The sequence below is a fragment of the Rhipicephalus microplus genome, chromosome 9 (assembly GCF_043290135.1).
Source record: "Rhipicephalus microplus isolate Deutch F79 chromosome 9, USDA_Rmic, whole genome shotgun sequence".
Lineage (NCBI taxonomy): Eukaryota > Metazoa > Arthropoda > Arachnida > Ixodida > Ixodidae > Rhipicephalus > Rhipicephalus microplus.
In genome coordinates, this window is record NC_134708.1 from 83,392,110 (window position 1) to 83,417,173 (window position 25,064).

General features: G+C 48.0%; 1 protein-coding gene across 2 annotated transcripts in view; it reads left to right on the plus strand.

Annotated features, from left to right (window-relative positions):
• LOC119163167 (regucalcin-like) overlaps positions 1-25,064 on the plus strand; it is a 104,342-nt gene that overhangs the window by 61,517 nt on the left and 17,761 nt on the right. For both annotated transcript variants that reach the window (XM_037415113.2, XM_075873999.1), the window contains exons 3-4: positions 800-994; positions 1,374-1,583. In XM_037415113.2, coding sequence (XP_037271010.2) covers positions 800-994; positions 1,374-1,583 — 405 coding nt within the window. The remainder of the gene's footprint in view (positions 1-799; positions 995-1,373; positions 1,584-25,064) is intronic.

Genomic DNA, 25,064 nt, shown 5'->3' on the forward strand with positions numbered 1-25,064 from the left:
TGACAAATGCTTTCCTGTGTGTGTGTGTGTGTGTGTGTGTGTGTGCGTGTGTGTGTGTGTGTGTGTGTGTGTGTGTGTGTGTGTGTGTGTGTGTGTGTGTGTGTGTGTGTGTGTGTGTGTGTGTGTGTGTGTGTGTGTGTGTGTGTGTGTGTGTGTGTGTGTGTGTGTGTGTGTGTGTGTGTGTGTGTGTGTGTGTGTGTGTGTGTGTGTGTGTGTGTGTGTGTGTGTGTGTGTGTGTGTGTGTGTGTGTGTGTGTGTGTGTGTGTGTGTGTGTGTGTGTGTGTGTGTGTGTGTGTGTGTGTGTGTGTGTGTGTGTGTGTGTGTGTGTGTGTGTGTGTGTGTGTGTGTGTGTGTGTGTGTGTGTGTGTGTGTGTGTGTGTGTGTGCCTTTTGCGCCGAGAAAAATACGGCATGGCACGTGAGCACAGTCATATGCCGTGCTCGGAGTAGCTCGCTGTCACCCGATTTCTTCCAGGAGTCTAAATTCCTCTATCTGTGACCGCATTTTCTGGCGACCACTTTTGGCGACATTGCCAGTTCAGTAATATTTCCCAGGTCTACCGCTGAACGCGCTATGCTCGTTGGCAGGTTCCAGTGCTTTGTTCAGCTTGACATTATGCTAGACTCTAGAAAACGGCAGGCCAGAAACTTGTACCCGGTGCATGCCTACGCATAGTGAAAGCACGCCAAAAGTAACAGTGTCGCTAGAGGAGATGTCTTATATTAAGACCCGTAGTGCTTACCGCCTTAGGCAATGAACTTCTGGGGGGCATTCGTTTTCACCTACTTGTGTTTTGCAGAAGGGCACATTGGCAACGTCATTCCCTTCGCCGAAGACAATCACCAGCTGGCTCTGTGCATGGAACATGGCCTGTATCGACTGGACCTGGGCGCCCGCGAGAAACAGTTGCTGGTCGAGATGGTCGACACCCAGTCACCGGTGAATTCCAGGCTGAATGACGGAAAGTGCGACGCACTGGGACGCCTGTGGACTGGTAAGAAAGAGAAAACTTCGGTTTATTCGTGAGTTGGCTCGCATGATGTCGTACCACGTGGAGGGCTCTGGGTTTTCTAGCATGTTTTGGTAGTGGCAGCTTGACCATTGTCCAGCGGCGCCATTCATTTTCTTATGCTGCATTTATTTAGACAAACGACAAAACATTTGTAGAGGGCCCCCATGTCGGACAGTGGTCAGAATGATTGGATGGTCGCCCGAAATTACAGGTCCCCTTATGGCAACATGCTCTATAATTTCATATGAAATATTTTTACGCAGAATCTCTAAGGAATGCGTGTAAACTTTTATTGAAGGCCACTATCGTTCCCAGAAGGCTGCTTTGGTGTTGCTGCTCATTATGGAAATTGCAACTGCAGGATCAATGCCCTCTATGGGAGTGCGGAATATGGTACCCGAGAAGTTCAATTTATGGTCTTACTCGAAGGGACAGCTGGAGCACAAGTTGGATGGGGTGACCATCTCCAATGGCATCACGTGGACGAACGACAACAGGATCATGTTCTACGACGACTCGGTGCCCAGACAGATCTACGCTTTCGACTTTGACCTCGCCGCTGGAGAGATTAGTAAGTGGGTTTGTCAATAGAAAGCTTAGCTCAATTACCTGCGAGAGACAATTTTGCAGCGGTCCTGTCGAGTTGTGTCGCACTATTCCTTATGATCTGGAGCTTCTGTTAATGAGGCAGTTAATGTATTATTATGAATAAGAGCTATACAAAACACTTTACAGGAATAAACGTTGTGGACGAGAGAAATGCTCACTTGTGAATGAGACATACTGAAAGATCCCAGGAATGCCGAGTGTGCGTGCATGCTTCACAAGCATGGCCCATACTTAAACGCACTTAAAAGTTTATTGTAATATCGTTTAGCCGGATAGCCATTTTTTATGTGTGTCAGCAGGACTGACGGTACAAGCACGCACATGCCTCATAGCGTGTGTGTTTGGCCAGTCTTTTCCTCAATATAAAATAGTTTAATAATTGCTCAGGTTTAACGAGCCAGAACCACAATTTGGTTATGAGGGTTCATCGTAGAGGAAGGCTCTAAACATGTCGAGCATCTGGGGTTTTTTCAAGCCCACATAAGTCTAAGTACACTAAACTCAAGCAGATAGGCCTACATCTAAAAAAAAAATTCATCGCGAATCCACTAAGCGAATGATGATGAGTGGGTGAACCGCGGGGACCACTTACTTGCTTTAAGCCAAGTAGAGGAAACGTTTCAAACGTTCCTGTCCATTCCTTTACGTGGTTCAAAGCGGGTAAGTGATATAGTTTTGGTGGGTGACTGCAGCAGTCCGTAACGCTTTCAGCGTTTTGCAGCCGCTTCCTGTGCTCTTGCCGCTTCCCAGTCCGCTTGCTGGCGTCGACGTGGCGCTTCAGCTTCGGAAGCCCGCATCTCTGGATCCGCTTGTCTGCGTTGCCGTGCGGCAGCCGCTCTGAGAGTTCTCAGCTACGCATGAACTTTCGCCACCTTGTTTTCATTTTCTTCGGTGTCGAAAAGAGATCGTGCACCGCAGCACCCATAGCGGCTGCTTTAAGTACTATGTCACGCCGATGGAGGGACAAGGATTGACGCTAAGGAGGTTCGCCCCTAAAAGTGGCCACCATGGCCGAGATTCGATTCCGCCTCTTGTAGGTCAGCAGTCAGACACCATTGACAAATAGACCACTGCAGTCGCTTTGTCATATATATAGTGATGCAGGAAGGAATGAATCAATTGTTACACTCTGAAGCTGCCATTTACAGCAACATCACAAAACGCAGCTGGCATTTTTGACACCACTGGCATGACGTAGCTAGAAAAATTGTGCCTAAAGAAAGCTACCCTGTATATGCGTAATGATCGTAAGTTTATAAAACTTATTGCAATCCGTCAGACAAGCACGTCGAAGACAGCTTTACCCCGAGTAGAAATTGCATTTTCGTTCCATTGCTCTACGCGTAGTAATAACGACTTCGCAATCACGTACTCGCATTGCCCGCGTTCTTCGTCCTGACCAATGAGGGGGCAACCTGGGTCGCCGCATCCCTTGTCCATTGAATATACTGCAACTAAAGACAAACACTTTCAAACACGTCCAGATCTCACAAAGATATATATTCTCAATTATCCACGGCCCTTGTCTATTAATAGTTTGCCAACATAATTATGCATTTTCCGTTCAGGTATGTATGCCTATCTCATCCCTCTCTAACCACCAGACCAGAGACGATTTATAATAGTAATTGCTGAGCATTGAAGGCGTTGCGGTTTTCAATCATGGAAGACGGTTGCATCGTACCGCCGTCCGAATGTAACTTGCCGCCGATGGAGTCGGTGTGAGCGTCTGCGCTGCGCTGCAAAGTGGTGGTTAATAGCCCGGGGCCAAAGGAGCGATCCGTGCCTGCCGGAGGCCTGTTCACTCGAATGCCACTTTCTCGAGCCGGGAAAGTGTTCGACGGTTTTTGAACTACGGAAACGATTGACGTATGTATCAGCTCATGTCGGACACGAGCAGGATCGTCGCTCCCTTGCAGAGATCGTCTCTTCGGCACTCGCTTCCCCGCGGTGCTGTGTGGCGGGACATGCAGGGGGCCAGCCTCCACGCCACTCCTGCTTTTAGCTGGAGTTTTTCTGTTCACGTCAGTTTTACGTGGGGTTTGAGGAGTATTTCCTCTTGTGCATTCACTCTTGCATTATTTTCGATTACTCTACATGCCTAAGCGCCTTCTGTTGAGTCGCCACAGAGCGCGGCCGAATTTTTATATGAATTTCTTTATTGTATTTTCTCGCACATAACCACAATGTTGGTTTGGTGTATGACAAGATTACCTGGTATAAGTCAGACGTTGACCATTTTCTCTTATAACAAGCAACACTGATCTAATTCGATTTGAATCCGGGATGTGAACTGTTTGCTTTTTTCAGCAGCGAGGTCATTTAAGCTTTCCTTCTACTGTATTGCGTGAGTGACGACCGAAGCGAGTGAAGCGAGAGTGAGGAAAAATTAAGTTGTAACAGGACCTTTTCATCTTATCTCACTGCATTTTCTTCTTCTGTTCTACAAAGAAAACTGTATACTGCTAGGAGAAACAAAAAACCGTTCGGCATCAGTGTGACGAGTGGTCTCCAATGGCTGTGTGATCAACTACGTCGTTTTCAACGTCGTACCCAAGCATGCGCGCCATTGGCTGCCCTGTAAGTGACGTCGTTCATCCCGTCGCAGCCATGGCGCTCAGCACGCGCGCATCATTTTCTGCTCGAAGCTTCCACACGGTAAGCCACAGAAAGCTTTAGAACAGCGCCGAAAGCAAAATTTTAAGACAGTTCGCGTTATTTGGTCGGATGGCACCGTCCGGGAATTTAAAAAAAATATATCGCAGCATACCGTCCAGCTGGGGAACTGTACGTGAAGTGCGTGTCCCGGGGTTTAGATATCTAAGCCGCATAGCGCAACCATGACGCTGCTGGGTTCTGTGGTACGATTTGCCGCAGTCTCGTAGGGCGAGTCCACGCTTTTGTTGACACTAGTTGCTGATTGATGTTTAGTAAAATGGAGTAAAAGAAGTACAGGTGCAACATCATGTTCCCGAGATTACCTCGGTTGCCGAGGCAGCTCTGTACATGACAGTGCAGGAGGTTGCCTCTTGTACTTTTCTTTAGAAAAAATTACAAAACGACGTCATAATGCAACTGCATGACTGCATGCACCACTGTTGCCTACTAGACACAACCAACTCTTGGCCACAATGCTTACATTTTTTTGTATGAAGATAACTTTCACTGGATGTGCTTTGCAGGATTGCTCATGACTCATGTAGCAGTGTCCAAGGACATGGACAAAGGCAGTACTACAGAGATTAGAGGGGGAGCAGGCACACGTTTATTTAAAGGGTCAAGCTCAGAATAAACCAACTTATTTGATAATAATTCGCTCAGCGCAGTAGGTTGAATATATTACTATTATTTACAGTTAAACATTCATTATTTGTTTCATTAGTTGCTCATTTTAACGACGATGCTCACACAGAGCTGCATACTGGCGCCAATAGCATGGGCGTCCACGCCGTGCTAAAGAGTTACCGAAAAAAATTATAGTTTTCAAATACATAATAAATGTTCCATTGCTCGCCGCATTTCCATGACACGGGCGGGCATGACTCCAGCTCCTCAAGAAAATTTTGTATGTTCAAGATGAGACGACAGCTGTCTAGGATGCAGACGCTCGCGAAATACTAAAAAAAAGCCTACTGTGGCACATCTCATTTCAAACACCTAATAATCAGTACTACTGAATCATACTTCATCCGTCTTCAACCCGTTTGAAGCCACGCAGCATCCGTGGCGCAGCATTCTCTCGCCGGCACTCGCACGCGTCGGACGAAGGAATCATGGGCTCCCGCGGAGCGGCAAAGGCGGTCTTTGGTGGCCGCGGAAACAGGATTACAGACGAAAGTGACAAGGATTATGAGATCATCTTGCCGAATTCGCCAACAGGACGTATTGTTGTGAACACAGTGTTTTTGCACGGTGATATTCGAGTGAGGCCTTTCAAGGTCGAAGATTTCCGGGATGCCCTGGACAAGGAACGACTGCTTCCCGACGTAATTGCATTGGACGCCTACCAGATGAACCATGTGTGGGCCGTCACCTTTAACAGCCAGGAGGCGACGAAGAAAATGACTGATTTGAAAGAACTCCAGGTCAAGGGACGCCGCTGCCTCGTTATTGACTCTCAGGAGCAGAATGTGAGGCTGCGGCCTCACTGGCTGTTACACAGAGTTTCGGACGAAGATATCCGCACGGCGTTGGCAGCGTTCGGGAAAGTTACAGAAGTGACCCGGGAACGCTGGCGTGTGGAAGGAGTAAATGAGTACAATTCGACGACCCGCACTGTTTTCATTAAGCTGAAAAGCGGTATGAAAGTCGAGGACCTACCTCATCAGATACGAGTCGCCGGTGAATTAGCCTTAGTGGTAGCCCCAGGTCGGCCTATGCAATGCCTGCGTTGCAGCGGAACAGGACATGTGCGTCGCGAGTGTAAGGTCCCTCGGTGCTCTAGCTGCCGGCGTTTCGGGCATGGGGACGCGGAATGCGTCCGTTCGTACGCCGCAGTGACCGCGTCAGCGGAGGCCGAAGATGCGTCAGAACACATTATGGACGTGACAGAAGCAGGGGACGCGGCTGAAGGTTGCGGAGATCAAGTCGCAGAAACTTTGAACTGCACATCTGCAACATCAGTAGACGAATCTACTCCGGCTCCTGTGGACACTCCACCAGGTTCTGCAGCTGTATCCACCGAAACAGCTGACAATGCAGTGACAGAGGCAGGCTGTGAAGTAGCCGGAGCGTCTGCCCATGCGTCGGAACAAGACAAAGTTGTCGATGGTGCCTCCTGTAGTGTTGGTTTCGACATGAAGATAGACTGAAACACGTGCAACGCCAGCCGCGTCTCTTGGCCCAGCGGTGCCGTTCCAGCCATTAAAATACCATTGGAAGAACCTGTGAAGACGGGAGACAAGAACAGTGCAAGTAGCGTGGAAGAACCACCGGCAAAGACGCCGACTGCAGACGCACCAGCATGAGAGCAAGAGCTGGTGGCACTACGGACAAGAAAGCTGTGAACAATTCAATTCTACTGTGCAGTGAAACCGGGCGGTCGGCCGGTCCTGGAGGCGTCTAGCGTAGCGCTAGACGTGCAAGGTAAGTGCCATGCTCCGGGCCTAACTCCTCCACATGGTTGTAATGGCGCTTCAAGTATCATTTAGCTTCGCCACGCTGAATGTTAGAGGCTTGGGTTCAAAGAAGAAGCAAAGCCAAGTCTACCGGTTGTTATCGGAAGAAAGTCTGGATGTGCTTGCAGTGCAGGAGACGAAAGTTGAACGCGAGGAGGAGACTGGGAGCATGGTGCTTAAGTTTACATCACGGTATTTTGCCACTGTGAGCCAGGCCATAGGCACATCAAGGGGATGTGTTCTTTTTGTTAGAAAACTGCCAGGATTAGTCATAAAAAATGTCTTTTCTTGCTCTTCAGGCCGAGTTCTGATTCATACGAATTCTTGCATTATTTTCTATTACTCTACATGCCTAAGCGCCTTCTGTTGAGTCGCCACAGAGCGCGGCCGAATTTTTATATGAATTTCTTTATTGTATTTTCTCGCACATAACCACAATGTTGGTTTGGTGTATGACAAGATTACCTGGTATAAGTCGGACGTTGACCATTTTCTCTTATAACAAGCAACACTGATCTAATTCGATTTGAATCCGGGATGTGAACTGTTTGCTTTTTTCAGCAGCGAGGTCATTTAAGCTTTCCTTCTACTGTATTGCGTGAGTGACGACCGAAGCGAGTGAAGCGAGAGTGAGGAAAAATTAAGTTGTAACAGGACCTTTTCATCTTATCTCACTGCATTTTCTTCTTCTGTTCTACAAATATATTCAACCTACTGTAATATATTCAACCTACTGCGCTGAGCGAATTATTATCAAATAAGTTGGTTTATTCTGAGCTTGACCCTTTAAATAAACGTGTGCCTGCTCCCCCTCTAATCTCTGTAGTACTGCCTTTGTCCATGTCCTTGGACACTGCTACATGAGTCATGAGCAATCCTGCAAAGCACATCCAGTGAAAGTTATCTTCATACAAAAAAATGTAAGCATTGTGGCCAAGAGTTGGTTGTGTCTAGTAGGCAACAGTGGTGCATGCAGTCATGCAGTTGCATTATGACGTCGTTTTGTAATTTTTTCTAAAGAAAAGTACAAGAGGCAACCTCCTGCACTGTCATGTACAGAGCTGCCTCGGCAACCGAGGTAATCTCGGGAACATGATGTTGCACCTGTACTTCTTTTACTCCATTTTACTAAACATCAATCAGCAACTACTGTCAACAAAAGCGTGGACTCGCCCTACGAGACTGCGGCAAATCGTACCACAGAACCCAGCAGCGTCATGGTTGCGCTATGCGGCTTAGATATCTAAACCCCGGGACACGCACTTCACGTACAGTTCCCCAGCTGGACGGTATGCTGCGATATATTTTTTTTAAATTCCCGGACGGTGCCATCCGACCAAATAACGCGAACTGTCTTAAAATTTTGCTTTCGGCGCTGTTCTGAAGCTTTCTGTGGCTTACCGTGTGGAAGCTTCGAGCAGAAAATGATGCGCGCGTGCTGAGCGCCATGGCTGCGACGGGATGAACGACGTCACTTACAGGGCAGCCAATGGCGCGCATGCTTGGGTACGACGTTGAAAACGACGTAGTTGATCACACAGCCATTGGAGACCACTCGTCACACTGATGCCGAACGGTTTTTTGTTTCTCCTAGCAGTATACAGTTTTCTTTGTAGAACAGAAGAAGAAAATGCAGTGAGATAAGATGAAAAGGTCCTGTTACAACTTAATTTTTCCTCACTCTCGCTTCACTCGCTTCGGTCGTCACTTCTCATTCAGGCCGAGCCAGAACCACAATTTGGTTATGAGGGTTCATCGTAGAGGAAGGCTCTAAACATGTCGAGCATCTGGGGTTTTTTCAAGCCCACATAAGTCTAAGTACACTAAACTCAAGCAGATAGGCCTACATCTAAAAAACAAATTCATCGCGAATCCACTAAGCGAATGATGATGAGTGGGTGAACCGCGGGGACCACTTACTTGCTTTAAGCCAAGTAGAGGAAACGTTTCAAACGTTCCTGTCCATTCCTTTACGTGGTTCAAAGCGGGTAAGTGATATAGTTTTGGTGGGTGACTGCAGCAGTCCGTAACGCTTTCAGCGTTTTGCAGCCGCTTCCTGTGCTCTTGCCGCTTCCCAGTCCGCTTGCTGGCGTCGACGTGGCGCTTCAGCTTCGGAAGCCCGCATCTCTGGATCCGCTTGTCTGCGTTGCCGTGCGGCAGCCGCTCTGAGAGTTCTCAGCTACGCATGAACTTTCGCCACCTTGTTTTCATTTTCTTCGGTGTCGAAAAGAGATCGTGCACCGCAGCACCCATAGCAGCTGCTTTAAGTACTATGTCACGCCGATGGAGGGACAAGGATTGACGCTAAGGAGGTTCGCCCCTAAAAGTGGCCACCATGGCCGAGATTCGATTCCGCCTCTTGTAGGTCAGCAGTCAGACACCATTGACAAATAGACCACTGCAGTCGCAGTGTTGCTTGTTATAAGAGAAAATGGTCAACGTCCGACTTATACCAGGTAATCTTGTCATACACCAAACCAACATTGTGGTTATGTGCGAGAAAATACAATAAAGAAATTCATATAAAAATTCGGCCGCGCTCTGTGGCGACTCAACAGAAGGCGCTTAGGCATGTAGAGTAATAGAAAATAATGCAAGAGTGAATGCACAAGAGGAAATACTCCTCAAACCCCACGTAAAACTGACGTGAACAGAAAAACTCCAGCTAAAAGCAGGAGTGGCGTGGAGGCTGGCCCCCTGCATGTCCCGCCACACAGCACCGCGGGGAAGCGAGTGCCGAAGAGACGATCTCTGCAAGGGAGCGACGATCCTGCTCGTGTCCGACATGAGCTGATACATACGTCAATCGTTTCCGTAGTTCAAAAACCGTCGAACACTTTCCCGGCTCGAGAAAGTGGCATTCGAGTGAACAGGCCTCCGGCAGGCACGGATCGCTCCTTTGGCCCCGGGCTATTAACCACCACTTTGCAGCGCAGCGCAGACGCTCACACCGACTCCATCGGCGGCAAGTTACATTCGGACGGCGGTACTGATTCAGTAACTGACACTGAATGGCGCATTATATGTGTTTATGCTCCAACTATTGGCCAGGAAAGATCGAGTTTTTTTTTCAATTTACGACAACATATGTGTACCGGTAGGAAACTCTTATTGGTGGGTGATTTCAACTGTGTCTTGAAAGAAAGTGATAGATCAAGCAGGCGCAACGTAAAAGATAGAAGCAGTGATGTCCTGGCACAGGTGATTATTGAACACGAATTAGTGGATGTAGCGGAGTGTTTGCATAGCTCCGGAGATGTGAAGTATACCCACTTTCAAGGCACAAGTAATGCCCGATTGGATCGACTTTACCTTACTGCAGATGCGATATCCCAGTGTAGCAGTTATAATGTTGTCCCTGTTTCCTTTTCCGATCACTGTCTTGTAAAATGCAATGTCGGGTCAAAAAAAGAAAGGAACGCCTTTTCTTGGGAACAGTGGAAAATGACCTCTAACCTCTTAAGGGATGAGTCGTTTAGCGCATCAGTTATTAAAGAAATAAGTAATATTAACATAGAGTGTATGGACAAAATAGGAGAAGAATGGGAGCTATTCAAGCAGCGAATCAAAATAAAAGCAATAGAGAGATCTAGCGTTTTATCTTTTGAATCTAAGAAGAATGAGAAGGACCTTAGACGAACACTTGAGAGACTAACAGCTTTTGAATGTGAAAAACCTGGAGTATATGGTGACGCTTTGCGGAGTATCAAACAGAGGATAGAGGTATATGAAGAGGAACGCTATCGCGGAGCGCTATAGTGCGAGCCAGCGCAACATCAATGACTGTGGATGATCGCCCGACGAAGCGAGCGCTTGGATTAGAGAAGAGTCATGCCAGACGAAATCATATAGATGCCATTGAAGTCAACGGTATCGAAGTTTCAGACAATGAGAGCATAGGACGAGCGTTTGGCAAACACTACAAAGGACTCTTCGCTGCCACGCCCATTGATTCAGAGGCATTTAAGCAGGAGTTCCTTAGCAGAATGCCGAAGTTGTCAGATAACACCAAATCAGCTTTAGAGCTATCTATAACGCCAACGGAAGTAGAAAGGGCTATAGATAAAATGAATCCTGGTAAATATCCAGGGCCGGACGGGCTTAGTGCTTCGTTTTATAAGGAGTTCAAAAATGAATTATCCCAAGTACTTGAAGATGTCTTCAATCAAGCTTATAAACCTAATGGCCTCCCTAGGTCCTTTAGTGAAGCACATACAGTTTTGATACCTAAAACAGAACACTCGGAGAAGTTAAAATTAGTTTCTTCGTATAGACCGATATCACTAATTGTGATTACAAAATTTTAATGAAAGTACTAGCACGGCGACTTCAAAGGGTAATCAAAGAATTGGTAGGGCCTCACCAAACATGCGGGATTATGGGACGCTCCATTGTGACTAATATACACAAGATGCGCTGCGTGCTCGAGTGTAGCGATGCCAATCAAGTAGGGGTAGCCATTCTACAGATTGATCTCGAGAAAGCTTTTGATTGTGTTTCCCACAACCTTCTGCTCGCCATTCTTGACCATGTCAACGTTGGTTGTGTAATCAGAGATGGAGTATCTATGGCATACCGGAACTGCACAACCCGACTGGTAATCAATGAGACGCTAGGAGATACAATTAACATAAAGCGTTCTGTCCGTCAGGGCTGTCCGCTGAGTCCCCTACTTTTCAGTTTATATATAAAATCGTTGTGCTTAGCAGTAGCTCAAAACAGTTGCATTCGTGGCTTTAGATTACAAGAATCCGAAGTTAAAATTTTGGCATATGCCGACGATGTGGCTGTTTGTTGTATCGATCAAGATAGTGGTACCACTACCACCAGTGTGGTTAAAAGGTTCGGCAAGGCAACTGGCAGTCTAGTAAACTGGGGAAAGTGTCTGGGTTTCTGGCATGGAGAGTGGTCGTCAAAACCAGACTATTTTGCCATTGTTAAATGGGTGACCACACCTGTCAAGTACATAGGGGTGCCACTGGAATTTTATAAAGATAATGAGAACTACTGGCAAGAACAAACGAAAGAAATCCGGACGAAAGCTAATAAATGCAACTGTAATCATCTGTCAGTGTTTGCTAGGGCGACTGTCTGTAATCTTTTCTTTGCCTCAAAACTTTGCTATGTGATGCAAGTATTGCATTGTTCAAGGGCAAACATACAGAAGTTCCATCGCATCTTCGCAGTGTTCGTGTGGGCTTCGAACTGGGAGAGATGCAGTTGAACTAATCTGTTTCGAAAAGTGAAACACGGAGGGCTTGGTTTAACACATCTTTTCATACGCCAAGTCGTAAATAGGTTCTTTTTTTTTTAGCTACACAAGGGACCCTTTTTTACGTACAGTGTGCCAAATGAGACTGATGCGGGCTTTACCTGGATATGTGGTTAGCACGAATGACATGACCGGTGCTGTGCGCGGGTATCTTAAAGAGGTTATTCTAAGTGTACGGTTTTTATCTGTTCGATTTTCCTATGAATATTTGTTTTCAGTGACTCAAAAGAAGTTGTACAAAGATGTATGCGATGTTGTTTTACCTGAACCGCTGTACCGTGCCATGTACGCTGGAGGTGAAGGGAAAGATGTGCTTAAACGAGTGAAGAGAATGCAAGTGGCTCCTGGCGCGAAGTCTTTCTTTTTCAAGCTGCACACAGGTGCATTATCAGTCAGGACATTTCAAGCAGACCGTGGTTTTTATTTACCTTGGGGGGCAAATCGCCTTATCTGTAAAAAACCGGAAAATATTGACCATGTTTTCTTACAATGTTGGGAGGGAGTATATTTTTGGGATGTACTTCAAAGGACGTTACAGAAAGAATTACCTTTAAATTCATATGGTATAAGATTTCTGCCAATAGTGGACGAAGAGGGAATGCCTTTTGATTTGATTATGCTATGTGGACTTCACTGTTTATGGCGGGCCCGTATGGCGGGTTTCTATCGCGATCAGGATGCACGGCCTGCACGAATGTATTTCCGTGAATGTATGGCCAAGTACGTTGAACTGCAGAAAATTCAGGAGATTTTACCTGAGTGGTTGTCGAGGGTGGAGCCCTTGGCAGCACTTAGGAAATTTTAAATTTCTGTCGGACTGTTACTGTTTGTTTTTGTTGTGCTTGTGGTATGATGTATGCGCCTATAACAGGCAATAAAGCAAAAAAAAAAGCAATCGTGGCGCAATCGGCTAGCGCGTTCGGCTGTTTACCGAAAGGTTGGAGGTTCGAGCCCTCCCGGGGGTGGCTGTTTTTTTTTTTTTACAGCCCTTGCTTCTTTTTTTTCTCATTTACACGACGCCACGAAAGAGTTTCCTAATACTAAATAGAGGGGACTTTGGCACTGCGATCGTTCAGCGAGCATGGGAATGATGGTAGAGTTACATATATTTGCCCAGTTTTGTGCTTGAGCGCTCCGAACGCAGTTGTGGTCCTGTCTTTTTTCTGTGTTTTGGTTTTATTTCAAATAAAAGCACAAATCATACTGAACTTCTTAACCCAATTTTAATTGGTGAGCCCAAAAGGTTGAGTTTTCGAAGCCTGACTGCTAAACTTTTTCCCATTTTTGTATCGTGAAAAAGCAGTTCCAAGCCGCGCGAAGCCAAACAGAGCCGGAAGTACGAAGAGTAGACAAATCCAGATACGACCCATCATTCCCATGCCCGCTGGAGCACCATGCGTGGCAGTTTTCATAAATACTAGCGCCAGAGTTCCCTCTAGTGTACTTAAAAAGAAACTCATGGGCGCCACTAATACGTCCATGTCTGTCGAACAGCCTCCCCATTTTAAGAAAAAAGAACAGGCAGACTTACTCAGCACTAAGCACAGTGCCTGTTTTGCATGCGACTGTGTTGTCTATTGTTGAACGCGCTACCAAAAACTAGTAAGTAAATACCTTACTCGTTGCAATAACAAAATATGAACGTGTTACTGCCCCATATATTATCTGTAAAGAAAGGTAACGCTTCACCTTTAACACACAAAAAAAGTAACGGACGTTACTTCGACCATTACTCTGCAGACAAACTTTAAACCGTGCGCCTTCGTTGCACCAACCTACAAACGTATATTTTTTTTTCATTTAGGTTTCCCATAAAACTTTGAACCCAGCACCGACGTTGTAGTCTATAGTGGCTAAGGTATTCGGCTGCTGACCTGCCGGTCGCGGGATGGAATCCCGGCTGCAGCGGCTGCCTTTTCAATGGAGTCAAAAATGCTGTTGGCTCGTGTGCTCCGATTTTGGTGCACGTTAAAGAACCCCAAGTGGTGGAGCCCTCCACTAGGGCGTGCCTGCTCATAATCATATGGTAGTTTTGAGACGTTTATATATCCCACATGCCAAATCTTCTAGCCCAGAGAAGGATTATTCTGAAAATGATCACTTGAAGAGCACTATTTGTACAAATGTATAGACCTCAGAAACGTTATAGCGCCTGTGTACACGTGTTATGGCTTCTCACATAAGGTACATAGTGAAGCCAGTTTTCTCAATGTGACATTGTGACACAGTATGGGATCCATTGATTCACGTTACTTGCTTTGAAAGCATCACTGAACTCTCAAAAAATTTACGGTAAATGACTTTTTATGCGTCCAAACAACATTTTCAGTGGATATCGGAATTGAAACTGGTGGTCCTTGACCTCCGCAATCATGCCTTCCTTATTTTTTTTTAAGGCGGGTGGCGGGGAAAGGGCATATTCAGATATCTCTGGCCCGCACCTGTCGTCGTGTTTAGGCCACTGAAAACCATGGCACGTGCCTCATCGACCACAGCTCGCATGCGCAGACTACTCACGCGGCAAAAAGCCCACCAAAATTACAATACCATCTGAGGTTTTACCTTTCAAAACCATCATATGTTTATTAGAGACACTGCAGTGCAGGGCTGCGAAACTTTTGAAGATCTGGTGCTCTTTAACGCGCACTGACACCGCACAGTACGCCCCGCCGCGGTTGTCTAGTGGCTAAGGTACTCGTCTGCTCACCCGCAGGTCGCGGGTTCAAGTCCCGGCTGCGGCGGCTGCATTTCCGATGGAGACGGAAATGTTGTAGGCCCGTGCGCTCAGATTTGGGCGCACGTTAAAGAACCCCAGGTGGTCAAAGCTTCCGGAGCCCTTCACTACGCCCTCTCTCGTAATCTTACGGTGGTTTCGGGACGTTAAACCCCACATATCAATCAACATCGCACAGTACACAGGCCTTATACATTTTTCCCTTCATCAAAATGCGACCACTGCAGCCGGAATAGAACATTTGACCTCAAGGTGCGTAACCGAGCTCTCTAGCCACTGTTCCATCGAGGTGGGCACTCAGCTAAATAGACGCGAAAATTTCCTAGTAGCGAATGAATTTTTTATTGAAGTAGTCATGCAAAAAATATCTATGCATAAACAATTTCGTTCGCTGTGAGCTGTGCAATTACCTCAAAATTTGCGAACGTTTCTCGGAGATTGTTCAAAGTAAGCCTCGCTGGCTCATGAGTTCGCTAGCCAAAATTCTAGCTGCCATTGCAGAGAGAAAGGAGCGGAATTTTTTTTTTCAAAACAAAGTTGGAAATTCTTATCAATGCAGTAGCAACTAATATACAGCATGTATCATAAGATGTCACGCATTCAGACATTTTTCTAAAGCAGTTTTTGTTGCTCTACAAATTTCATACAAGGTTACTTTACTGTCTGTTGTACATTCATTTCATGCAAAAATGCGTTCTTTGTAGCACTAATATTTGTGTGTTACATGGTCATGAACTTTTGTGAAATACAGGTTATAAAATTAGTGTACATCGCTGTTTAATCGGCTCAATATTTTTGCCGCGGAAATTCAGCAGTGAAAGAGAAACGTAAGTTTGTTTTCTGGCTACTGGGTGGTATGTGCATTAAAATATAGAATACTCAATCATATCTAAGGTATCTCTTTTCGGATTCATGTCAGTCTCTCATGGAGTCGCCTCTTTCAGATAACCACGGTTACAAGACTAACTGCGGTTACGTCTGCCGCATAACTGTAAGCGTGGTTAACCATGGTGTTCATGTGACAGCGGTATCATTGGGCTTCAGTTGAAGCAGACTAATGCTGGTGATTATGGTGAGAAATCTGGTATTTCGCATCCCCTTTAAGGGTGTTCTTTCTTGCGTGGCGTCACGCTTATTCTCCATGATGCGCAGAATTCTGTCGTGGCAGACTTTCGATCGGCAGCGCACCTGTAGATCGGTTCAAGCCACCGGCTGTGTCCTGGATGGGCCATGATTCCACATGGCAAGTCGATGACGTGGCACTTGCATAAGTTAGCAAACTCACGTCTAATTGAGCGAAATTTCAGTGAGTCTCCGCTAGGGTGGGTCCAGTTCAGGAAAAATTTGGTGAGTCTATGTCTAATGAGCCCTAAGGGTGAGGTATATTTCATGAGTTAACCTGAGTGAGCTACACATTGTTTAACCAACCTCTTGTCTTATCTACTCAATCTCAGCCTTACTCTCACCCCCATGTCGGCTCACGTCTATACTAATTATCTCTACACCAACATAATTGTTGTAGCGGTCATACACCAGCTCAATGTCAGTTGAATAGATGCGTTAGTTACGAAGGGGAGCGGGGTGTCGACAAACCTTGCCTTTTATTTAAAACGAGAGCCTTGTGAAAACATCTCGTGTGAGTCATCACTTTCTATAAAAAAGGCCTTATTGGATTCAACCACAGATAACTCGTGCTTAAAGATACGATATTAAAAAGTACAGCAGTGATTATGCGACCTATCAGTGTTGCAAAAGCGTTGACAACTTGGACGGAACAGCTAATAGCCCTCGAGCAGACTCTTAAGTCGATTTGCTCACCCCCGTATTCTAGAACGCCCTTCACTCAACGCTCCACCTTCACTTGAGAAAGCCGATGGGAGCGCCATCTCTAGGCAGGGCAAGTCACTGCATATTAGTGATAATTTGCTGCTATTCTTGAGTAGTGCAGCGTCATTTTCAGCCGAGCAGCGGCGCAGTGCTCAACCCTGTCAAGTGAAAAGGGAAAGTCGAGTCGAGAAACATTTGTGAATACGGGGGTCAGACTCAGAAAGAGCAGTGAGTCTGAGTCTCTATGAGTCCAGGTGAGTCTGAGTCTCTGTGGGTTCAAGGCAGTCCGAGTCTCTGTGAGTCAAAGGTGAGGTATCCTTTGTGGTTTAGATTGATGTGTTTATTTTTTGCCAACCTACGGGGACTTCTCAGATTCGATGCGGAGGTCTTTTACCGTTTTGTGCTCAGGAAGCGTAATCTTTTGTCAGTGGAACTTGAGGACGACGTGTTTATGTTACCGTAAGCCCTCGGGGAAGTTTTTTGTTTCCACCAATGAACGAAACGTCATGATCAACCCATGTTACGGAGTAACCAGCTCATGCGCTTTCCCTTCGGGCAGCCTCTTTTTGGGGCACGAAAAGACACATGTACCGGAAATCCACCTACTGCAACCCACTTGAAAGAGAAGCATCTCCGTACACTTTTTCAAGGCAGATTCGATGGCTATCTTCGATCTTTGCGTCACGATGGCAAAACTGTCTCCACCACGTCACTGCCTGACAGCTAGACAGCAGTCCGATGATGCCACAACAGAACGCGGCGGGGCCAGATCTGGGAAAATTGTACACACAAGTGATGAGTACCGTGACACCACAAGTTACCTAAAAATGGTAACATAAGTACGTTACCAGTTACATGTTTCGAAATTGTAACCAGTATATTACTTCGTTACTGAAAAAAGTAACGCGCTGTACCGACTACAGCGTTACTTGTAACGTGTTAACGCCAAAATTGTCCTTCATGAGGAGGAACGATCAATGAAAGCATCGTGAACCCCGATCTATGGCGTGTGTATTAGCCTGAGTCGCTTTTTGACCCGACGCTTCTGTGCACGCGCCCTGGCTCCATCGTGCGCAAATTGAGCGCGTACTCCGACTCCGGACCATTTGAAAATAGCTACATCACACACACACACACACACACACACACACACACACACACACACACACACACACACACACACGCACGCGCACGCACACGCACACGCACGCGCACGCACACGCACACGCACACGCACACACACACACACGCACACGCACACACACACACGCACACGCACACACGCGCACACACACGCACGCACACACACACGCACACACACGCACACATTCAGCAAAGATGAATAACAATAGAAAAAAAGACATACTATAACTACGGCACCACCGGTGTTTTGAATATTCACCTCAAGTTATTTTTTCCACCTCAATCAACCCCAGCCTGGTGTTCTTCCTAGCATACTCGTTGAATAACTTTGTGAAAATTTATCTTAGCATTATTTTTCCTGAATGTAACATCACTAATTAATCGCTCGATTGCCCAAGCTCGTGAGTCGCGTTTCGACTCGCATCTCAAAGCATCTTGCCCAACTCCAGCTTGGTACGTCTTTTGTACGGCATGCGTGTGAAGAACATTGGGCTTACAAGCCAGCCGATATGTACAACACGATGTATCCCGCTGAAGACGGATATACGACGCGGTAAAAATTACCCCTCCGTTCAGTTGCCATATGCGAATTAATAACGACTGCTCAATCACAAGACCTCCATACTGTCCATGTTGCTTCCTGAACAATTAGAGGCCAACCTGTCGCACCGAGACATTTGTAACGTCGAGCACACTGTGACTGCGGAATGCTATCTTCAACCATATTATGCCTACAGAACTTTGTATATAGTTGATCGGCTACTGCGGTGACCATAATTACATTGGCACAACATATATACTTTCCAGTCTCATGTATATAAGTTTATCTCGTACCACTCTCATCACTAGACTAGTGACGATGTGTACTAGTGGTGCTGAGTATGGAAGGCGTTGTGGGTTCGAATAATAGAAGACAGTTGCGTCGTGCCGTCGTTACGGCGAGACCCACCGCTCATGGAGTCGGTGTGAGCGCCCACACTGTGCCGCAGAGTGGTCGTTGATGGTCCGGGCCAGAGGAGCGATCCTGTGCCTGCCCGAGGGCTGCTCGCTCGAATGCAAGCCACTCGAACCGAAAAAAGTATTCGAAGGTTGTTAGGATTGCAGAAACGATCGTTGTGTGTATCAGCTCATGTCGAACACGAACGGAATCGTTGCTTTCTTGCAAAAATAGCCGCTTCACCAATCGTTTCCCCGCGATGCTGTGCAGCGGGACAAGCAAGGGACCAGCATCCACACCACTCCTACCTTACTCTGCAACTTCTTATGTTCAGGTGGTCATTATCCAGCTTTTCTACATTGCTGAAGGGTTGGAAAAAAAACTTTTGCCGCTGACACATTGAGCCCAAGTGAAAGCTAGGAGTTGAGAGTCGTGAGCGTAATATTTTAGAGTAGCAAGTAGCGATAAATAATGAATTTAGAGAGTTTGTCGAAAACTTCCGCGTGTAGAGGATTGTCGGGAACGAGGATAAGTGACCTTTGACTCACCGGAAACTGATATACCATGTTATGCCAGCGAGTCCTCGTCAAACGTCCGTGCCTCTGGAAAAGGCAATCTGGGTCAAGGCCAGCCCGCAGTCCGCCTGACGCGAACAACTCAACGGAGTGAACACGCGCGGCGCCTCTCTGGCCCACGTGCATTGAGTCAGCGGCGCACGTGACAGCGAGCCGGCGTCCTCGTGTCTGGTGGTCTGACGCATGGCGCGGCGACCCCATTGGAGGAATCTGCCCTGACGACCAGCGGCGCTTCTAATTGGACATTTTTGGTTGGACCCGGTGCCTATAAAAGAAGCCCTGCGGCGCGTCGCGATCGGCGGTCCTATGAGAGAGGAGTCCCCATGTCGGAGAGCCGACATGTGTGTGAGTCGGCGGTCTTAGGCGAAAAGTTGACCTATGTATTAGAGAGGAGAGCTCGGCTCTTCGAGTCTCTGTCGGCCCCAGTGCCGAAATTGTAACGCCTCTGTATATATGCTGTACATAAACCTTGTTTAACTCACCGTCGTCTCGTCCGCTCGTCTTATCAGCTCTGCGCAGAAGCAGTCGCGAGCTGAGAAACATACGCTACCAAACGGCTGGTGACCTTCCCGGCGGAGTTGAAAGCAGTGGCGCCTTCGGGGCCGTGTTGGCGTCCCCGTCTTTCGCAACAGTGGTGGCTTCGGCGGGATCGGTCCGTCTGTCGCAACAGTGGTGGCAGCGGTGGGATTGGTCCGTCTTTCACAACAGTGGTTGGCAGCTGCGGGATCGGCCGGCGTCAGCGACATCGATGCGGTGAGTGCCTGATGTTTTCCCCTCAGTTCACCAGACTACTCTAGCTCAGGTTGTCGTAGTTTAGAGAAGGGCTGTGTGAAGCATTGAAGGGAGCTTTGATCGTTTCAAGCCAAGTCGAAGCGCTTTGAAACCAAAGTTAATGCAGAGGGGGTAAACACGGGAGTGTGAAAAAATTGCTTGCGCGTCTTGCTAGTAGGCTTATAGTGGGTACGGCAAGTAGATTCTTAACAGGGGCAAACAGCAAGAGGCTAGTGTGAACGATGGAGAACCTTAAAGTGAAGGAACTCATCGAAATTTGTGAGGAACTCGGCATTACTTTGGGCCGTGCGAAACGAAAACAAGCGATCCTTGAGATCATGAAGGATGAGGGAGTGTCGGCTGAGGAAGTCGATGAGGCCTGGGTGGATATCAAAGCACGCCGCGAGGAGGCTGAAAGGCGAGAAGCTCGCGAACGTGAAGAAGCTGAAAGGCGCGAACGTCGTGAGCGCGAGGAGGCCGAGAGACAGGAGTGCCTTGAGTTGAAACGAATAGAATTGGCAATCCTACAGTGTTCGCAGGCGCCTAGCGTAGCTTCTCCGACGATTCAGGTCAGCGGTTTTAGAATTCGGGACCAACTGCCACCGTTTGTAGTAGGCGAGGACATGGCGAAGTATCTCGTCAAGTTTGAACACGTCTGTGAGCGAAACGCTTTGGAGCGGCCTCTTTGGGCGCGGAACCTGCTAGCTCTTCTTCCCGGCGAAGTGTCCGACGCGATAACTTGCTTGTCGAGGGAAGCGTTTGAGAGCTATGACGAGGTTAAGGAGGTGCTTTTGAGACGTTATAAGTTGTCACCCGAGGCTTTCAGGCAAAGGTTCCGGTATGCTGAAAAGGGGAATGAGTCACACGTTGACTTCGCGTTTCGTCTTAAAGCCGATTTAATTGAATGGCTCAAGGGCGAAGCTGTTTATGACGACCGCGATAAAGTGGTGGAATGCGTTGCATTGGAGCAATTCTACCGCTGCATCGAGGATAATGTCAGACTTTGGCTGCAGGACAGATTTGGGGAAGTACAGCTAAACAAGGCAGCAGAGTTAGCTGAGGAGTATTATACTCGCCGAAAGTTGCACAGCAGGGCAGTGCGCGTTGAAAAGGATGAGAAAAAAGGGGGCTTTTCAAAGAAACCTGATCAACGGAAACCCGCTCCGCACCGTAATTTCAAGGACCCGTCTCTTACGAAGGACAGTGTAGGGGAAGGGCAAACAGAAGCGGAGAAATCGAGTGAGGTTTCTACCACACAGGCATTTGAATCGGAAAACAAACGGAAGCCGCTAATCTGCTACAACTGCAAAAAGGAAGGACACATCGCGAGAAACTGTCAGGAAAAATTTGCCTTCGCAACAATCCGAGAATCAGAAAAAAACATGCGGTTGTTGGAGCCGTATCTCCAAGAAATCAGGGTGAATGAGAAAACGTGCCGAGCACTTAGAGACTCAGCGGCAACCATGGACGTTGTCCATCCTTCATTGGTGTCTCCGGATGACTTCACAGGAGAATGCGCGTGGATCAGGCAAGTCGCCGAGGAGCAGAGTGTGCGCTTACCAATCGCCACGGTTGTCATTGAAGGCCCGTTCGGTGAGCTTCGCACCGAAGCGGCTGTGTCTGCCGCGCTAAATGATCGTTTTCCTTATCTTTTCTCCAACAACTCGGAGCAGCTTCTCAAAAAGCAGGGCAAATCGTTCTTCCCCAACTTAGCGTGCATGGCTCTCACGCGATCGCAAGCGCGGAAGCTATCGCGGCAGCTTGATCTGGTTCAATGCGGTGAACTCTCAAGTGACCTTGTCGGCGGGTCGACGGAACCCCAGATAGGAAAGTTTCCGCATGAGTCATGTGAGCAGTCACGCGAGCGGTCCGTCGCCGAACCGACCGGCGCGGTTTCCGTAGAAAGGGGAGACGACATGGCGCCATTGAGTCAGAGCGAGAGGGTTGCAACGCTCTCGCCTGTAGCGGAAAGTTGGAGCGAGCTGCCGAGAGTTGATCGCGAGACGCTCATTCGAGAGCAGCGTGAGGATCTCTCGATTGAAGCGCTAGTGGAAAGCCAAATTGAAGCGCTAGTGGAAAGCCAGAAAAACGCGGCAAAAGTGCTGTCGAAGGAGCGCTACGAGGAATCGGTGAAGAAGCGTGCTTTTGAAGTAGGGAGTCAGGTAATGCTGCTGCAGCCGTTCAAAAAGAACAAGATTGAGGTTGATTGGGAAGGGCCCGCAAAAGTAGTATCGAAGCTTTCTGATACCAATTGTGAATTTAAATTAGGAAGGCGGCCGAACAAAGTTTATCACAGTAACTTGAAAGCAGTCGTAAATTTACTTTTAAGTGCTTCGGAGGAAGAGGAAGCAGAAATTTTTAGTTCTAGTGAGATAATCGAAAGGAAATCGGAAGTAATTTGGGAACAGTTGAGCCTAGAGCCTAGCTTAAGTGAAGGAGGGCCTGAGAAAGAGGACCTGAGAAAGATTGGTTCCGAGTTTGGAGACGTGTTTTCGGACCGCCCCGGAAACACGAGGGTGATCGAACACGATATCGAGCTAAGCGGTGAGGAGTCAATCCGTAGCAAGCCGTATCGTTGTTCCCCTGTGCAACGTCGAAAGTGTGAGCCGCTCTTTGTGCCGCATAGGTATCGTCGCCTAAAAGTGGCCGGTTACTGAGGTGGAGCACGTTGCTCCACAGCGCAACTTTGACGTTCGCTAAAAAAAAGGGGGGGGGGGGAAGCTAAACGCTAATGGAGGTGCATTGAGCAGTGCGTTCTAGCTAGTACCTTCTCAACCTTTCGGTTTCTGGCTGGCGATTCGGGGCAAAATTTTGACCTCATCACGACCTGGGCTGAGCGCTCTCGTTCAGAGTGATCTCAAGGGGCCAACTTGGTGGTATTCTAATTCGTTACGTTGTTGTACGTGGGAAAAAATTTTGAGTTGTCATTTTAAGAGTCTTTGTGTCCCACATGTGCCTCTTGATGTAGAGGGAACAAAATTCCGATAGACACGTAGATAGGTATATGTTGTACTATACTTTGTCTGGTGTTCTGTCGGGTGACCGAAGGCACTTGCGTGTGTCGTGTGTTGTCTGTTGTCGATCCGTTCTTGGCAAGTTGCAGAACCATCGACAGGTGCTGAAACCGAAGATGGTCAGAAGAGACGAGCGAAGCTGGCCGGAGAGTTGTGGCGACAAGCCAGTGGAGCTGGGATCCGTCGTCAAAAATGGGATGTGTTCCCGGAACAGTCTGGAGCTGTATTCTCCCCATGGCCCTGGAGGCAAACCTGGAGGGACCTGGCGAACGAGCGCACCTGACATCCGAGCCCCGTGGAAGCAGCTCGTCTTTCCGGTGCATTGTCTGGCGGCGGGGGTGCTGTTATGCCAGCGAGTCCTCGTCAAACGTCCGTGCCTCTGGAAAAGGCAATCTGGGTCAAGGCCAGCCCGCAGTCCGCCTGACGCGAACAACTCAAAGGAGTGAACACGCGCGGCGCCTCTCTGGACCACGTGCATTGAGTCAGCGGCGCACGTGACAGCGAGCCGGCGTCCTCGTGTCTGGTGGTCTGACGCATGGCGCGGCGACCCCATTGGAGGAATCTGCCCTGACGACCAGCGGCGCTTCTAATTGGACATTTTTGGTTGGACCCGGTGCCTATAAAAGAAGCCCTGCGGCGCGTCGCGATCGGCGGTCCTATGAGAGAGGAGTCCCCATGTCGGAGAGCCGACATGTGTGTGAGTCGGCGGTCTTAGGCGAAAAGTTGACCTATGTATTAGAGAGGAGAGCTCGGCTCTTCGAGTCTCTGTCGGCCCCAGTGCCGAAATTGTAACGCCTCTGTATATATGCTGTACATAAACCTTGTTTAACTCACCGTCGTCTCGTCCGCTCGTCTTATCAGCTCTGCGCAGAAGCAGTCGCGAGCTGAGAAACATACGCTACCAAACGGCTGGTGACCTTCCCGGCGGAGTTGAAAGCAGTGGCGCCTTCGGGGCCGTGTTGGCGTCCCCGTCTTTCGCAACAGTGGTGGCTTCGGCGGGATCGGTCCGTCTGTCGCAACAGTGGTGGCAGCGGTGGGATCAGTCCGTCTTTCACAACAACCAACAATTCGAGTCATCATCAGGGTCTTTCAACCCGTTACACGCCATCACAACAGTTCCAACCACTATAGCGACGCCGGCTCGAATGTTGCTCCCGGGTGGGGCTCGTCTCAACACCCTTGTGTGAAGGGGAGGTTGCAGTGCAAAAGAGAGGGTAGAGAAAAGATAGTCAGGACGGGGAAGCCTGCATCCAGCTTCTGCTGGCGGCACGCTAAACGTCACGGCCAATTTTCACGTGACTCTACACTCTGCCATCCAGCCGCCATCCGCTCACAATTCACCGAAATCGCAGCCAAGAGCTCAATAATGCGATATGCCGTCCCGTCTTGAGAGTGAAATTTTTGGTCGTTTTCCACATGATTGTTCAGTATTTTTTGATGGCGAGAGCATTAGGTGCTTCATCGGTGAAACTAGAATTCTAGTTTAGCATTTGTGTGATGACAAAGGTAAGTCAAGACCGGTCAAGCTACATATATTTAGTTTCTTTCTCACCTTCCAAACCACATCTCAAGTTCTGTACTTGAGATGTGTATGGCAAAAATAAAACAAACTCTAAATTTCAAAGTCAATATTGTCATAGTTCCGCAAAAATCTGTTGCGCACAGCGCGGTTTTGTACAGCAGTAGGGCGCATCCGATCCCAAACACTAACTGCCACGTCACCTTGTAAGGGATAAACTCGTTAAAAAAAATCAAAAGGAAACGAATTTCACAGGATATCCACAGAGTGAAGAATGGTGAGTGGCGCGACGCTTCGCGGGCTCTCACCTTGTCATCCGCCTGTCTGCGTGCGTTTCGTCGCGGCCTCTTGGACACGCATCTTCAACGCATCCGTCCTTCTGTCTATCCATCCGCCCGTCTATCCATCCGTCCGTCCGTCCGTCCGTCCGTCCGTCCGTCCGTCCGTCCGTCTGTCTGTCTGTCTGTCTGTCTGTCTGTCTGTCTGTCTGTCTGTCTGTCTGTCCATCCGCCCACCCATCTGTGCATTCATCTC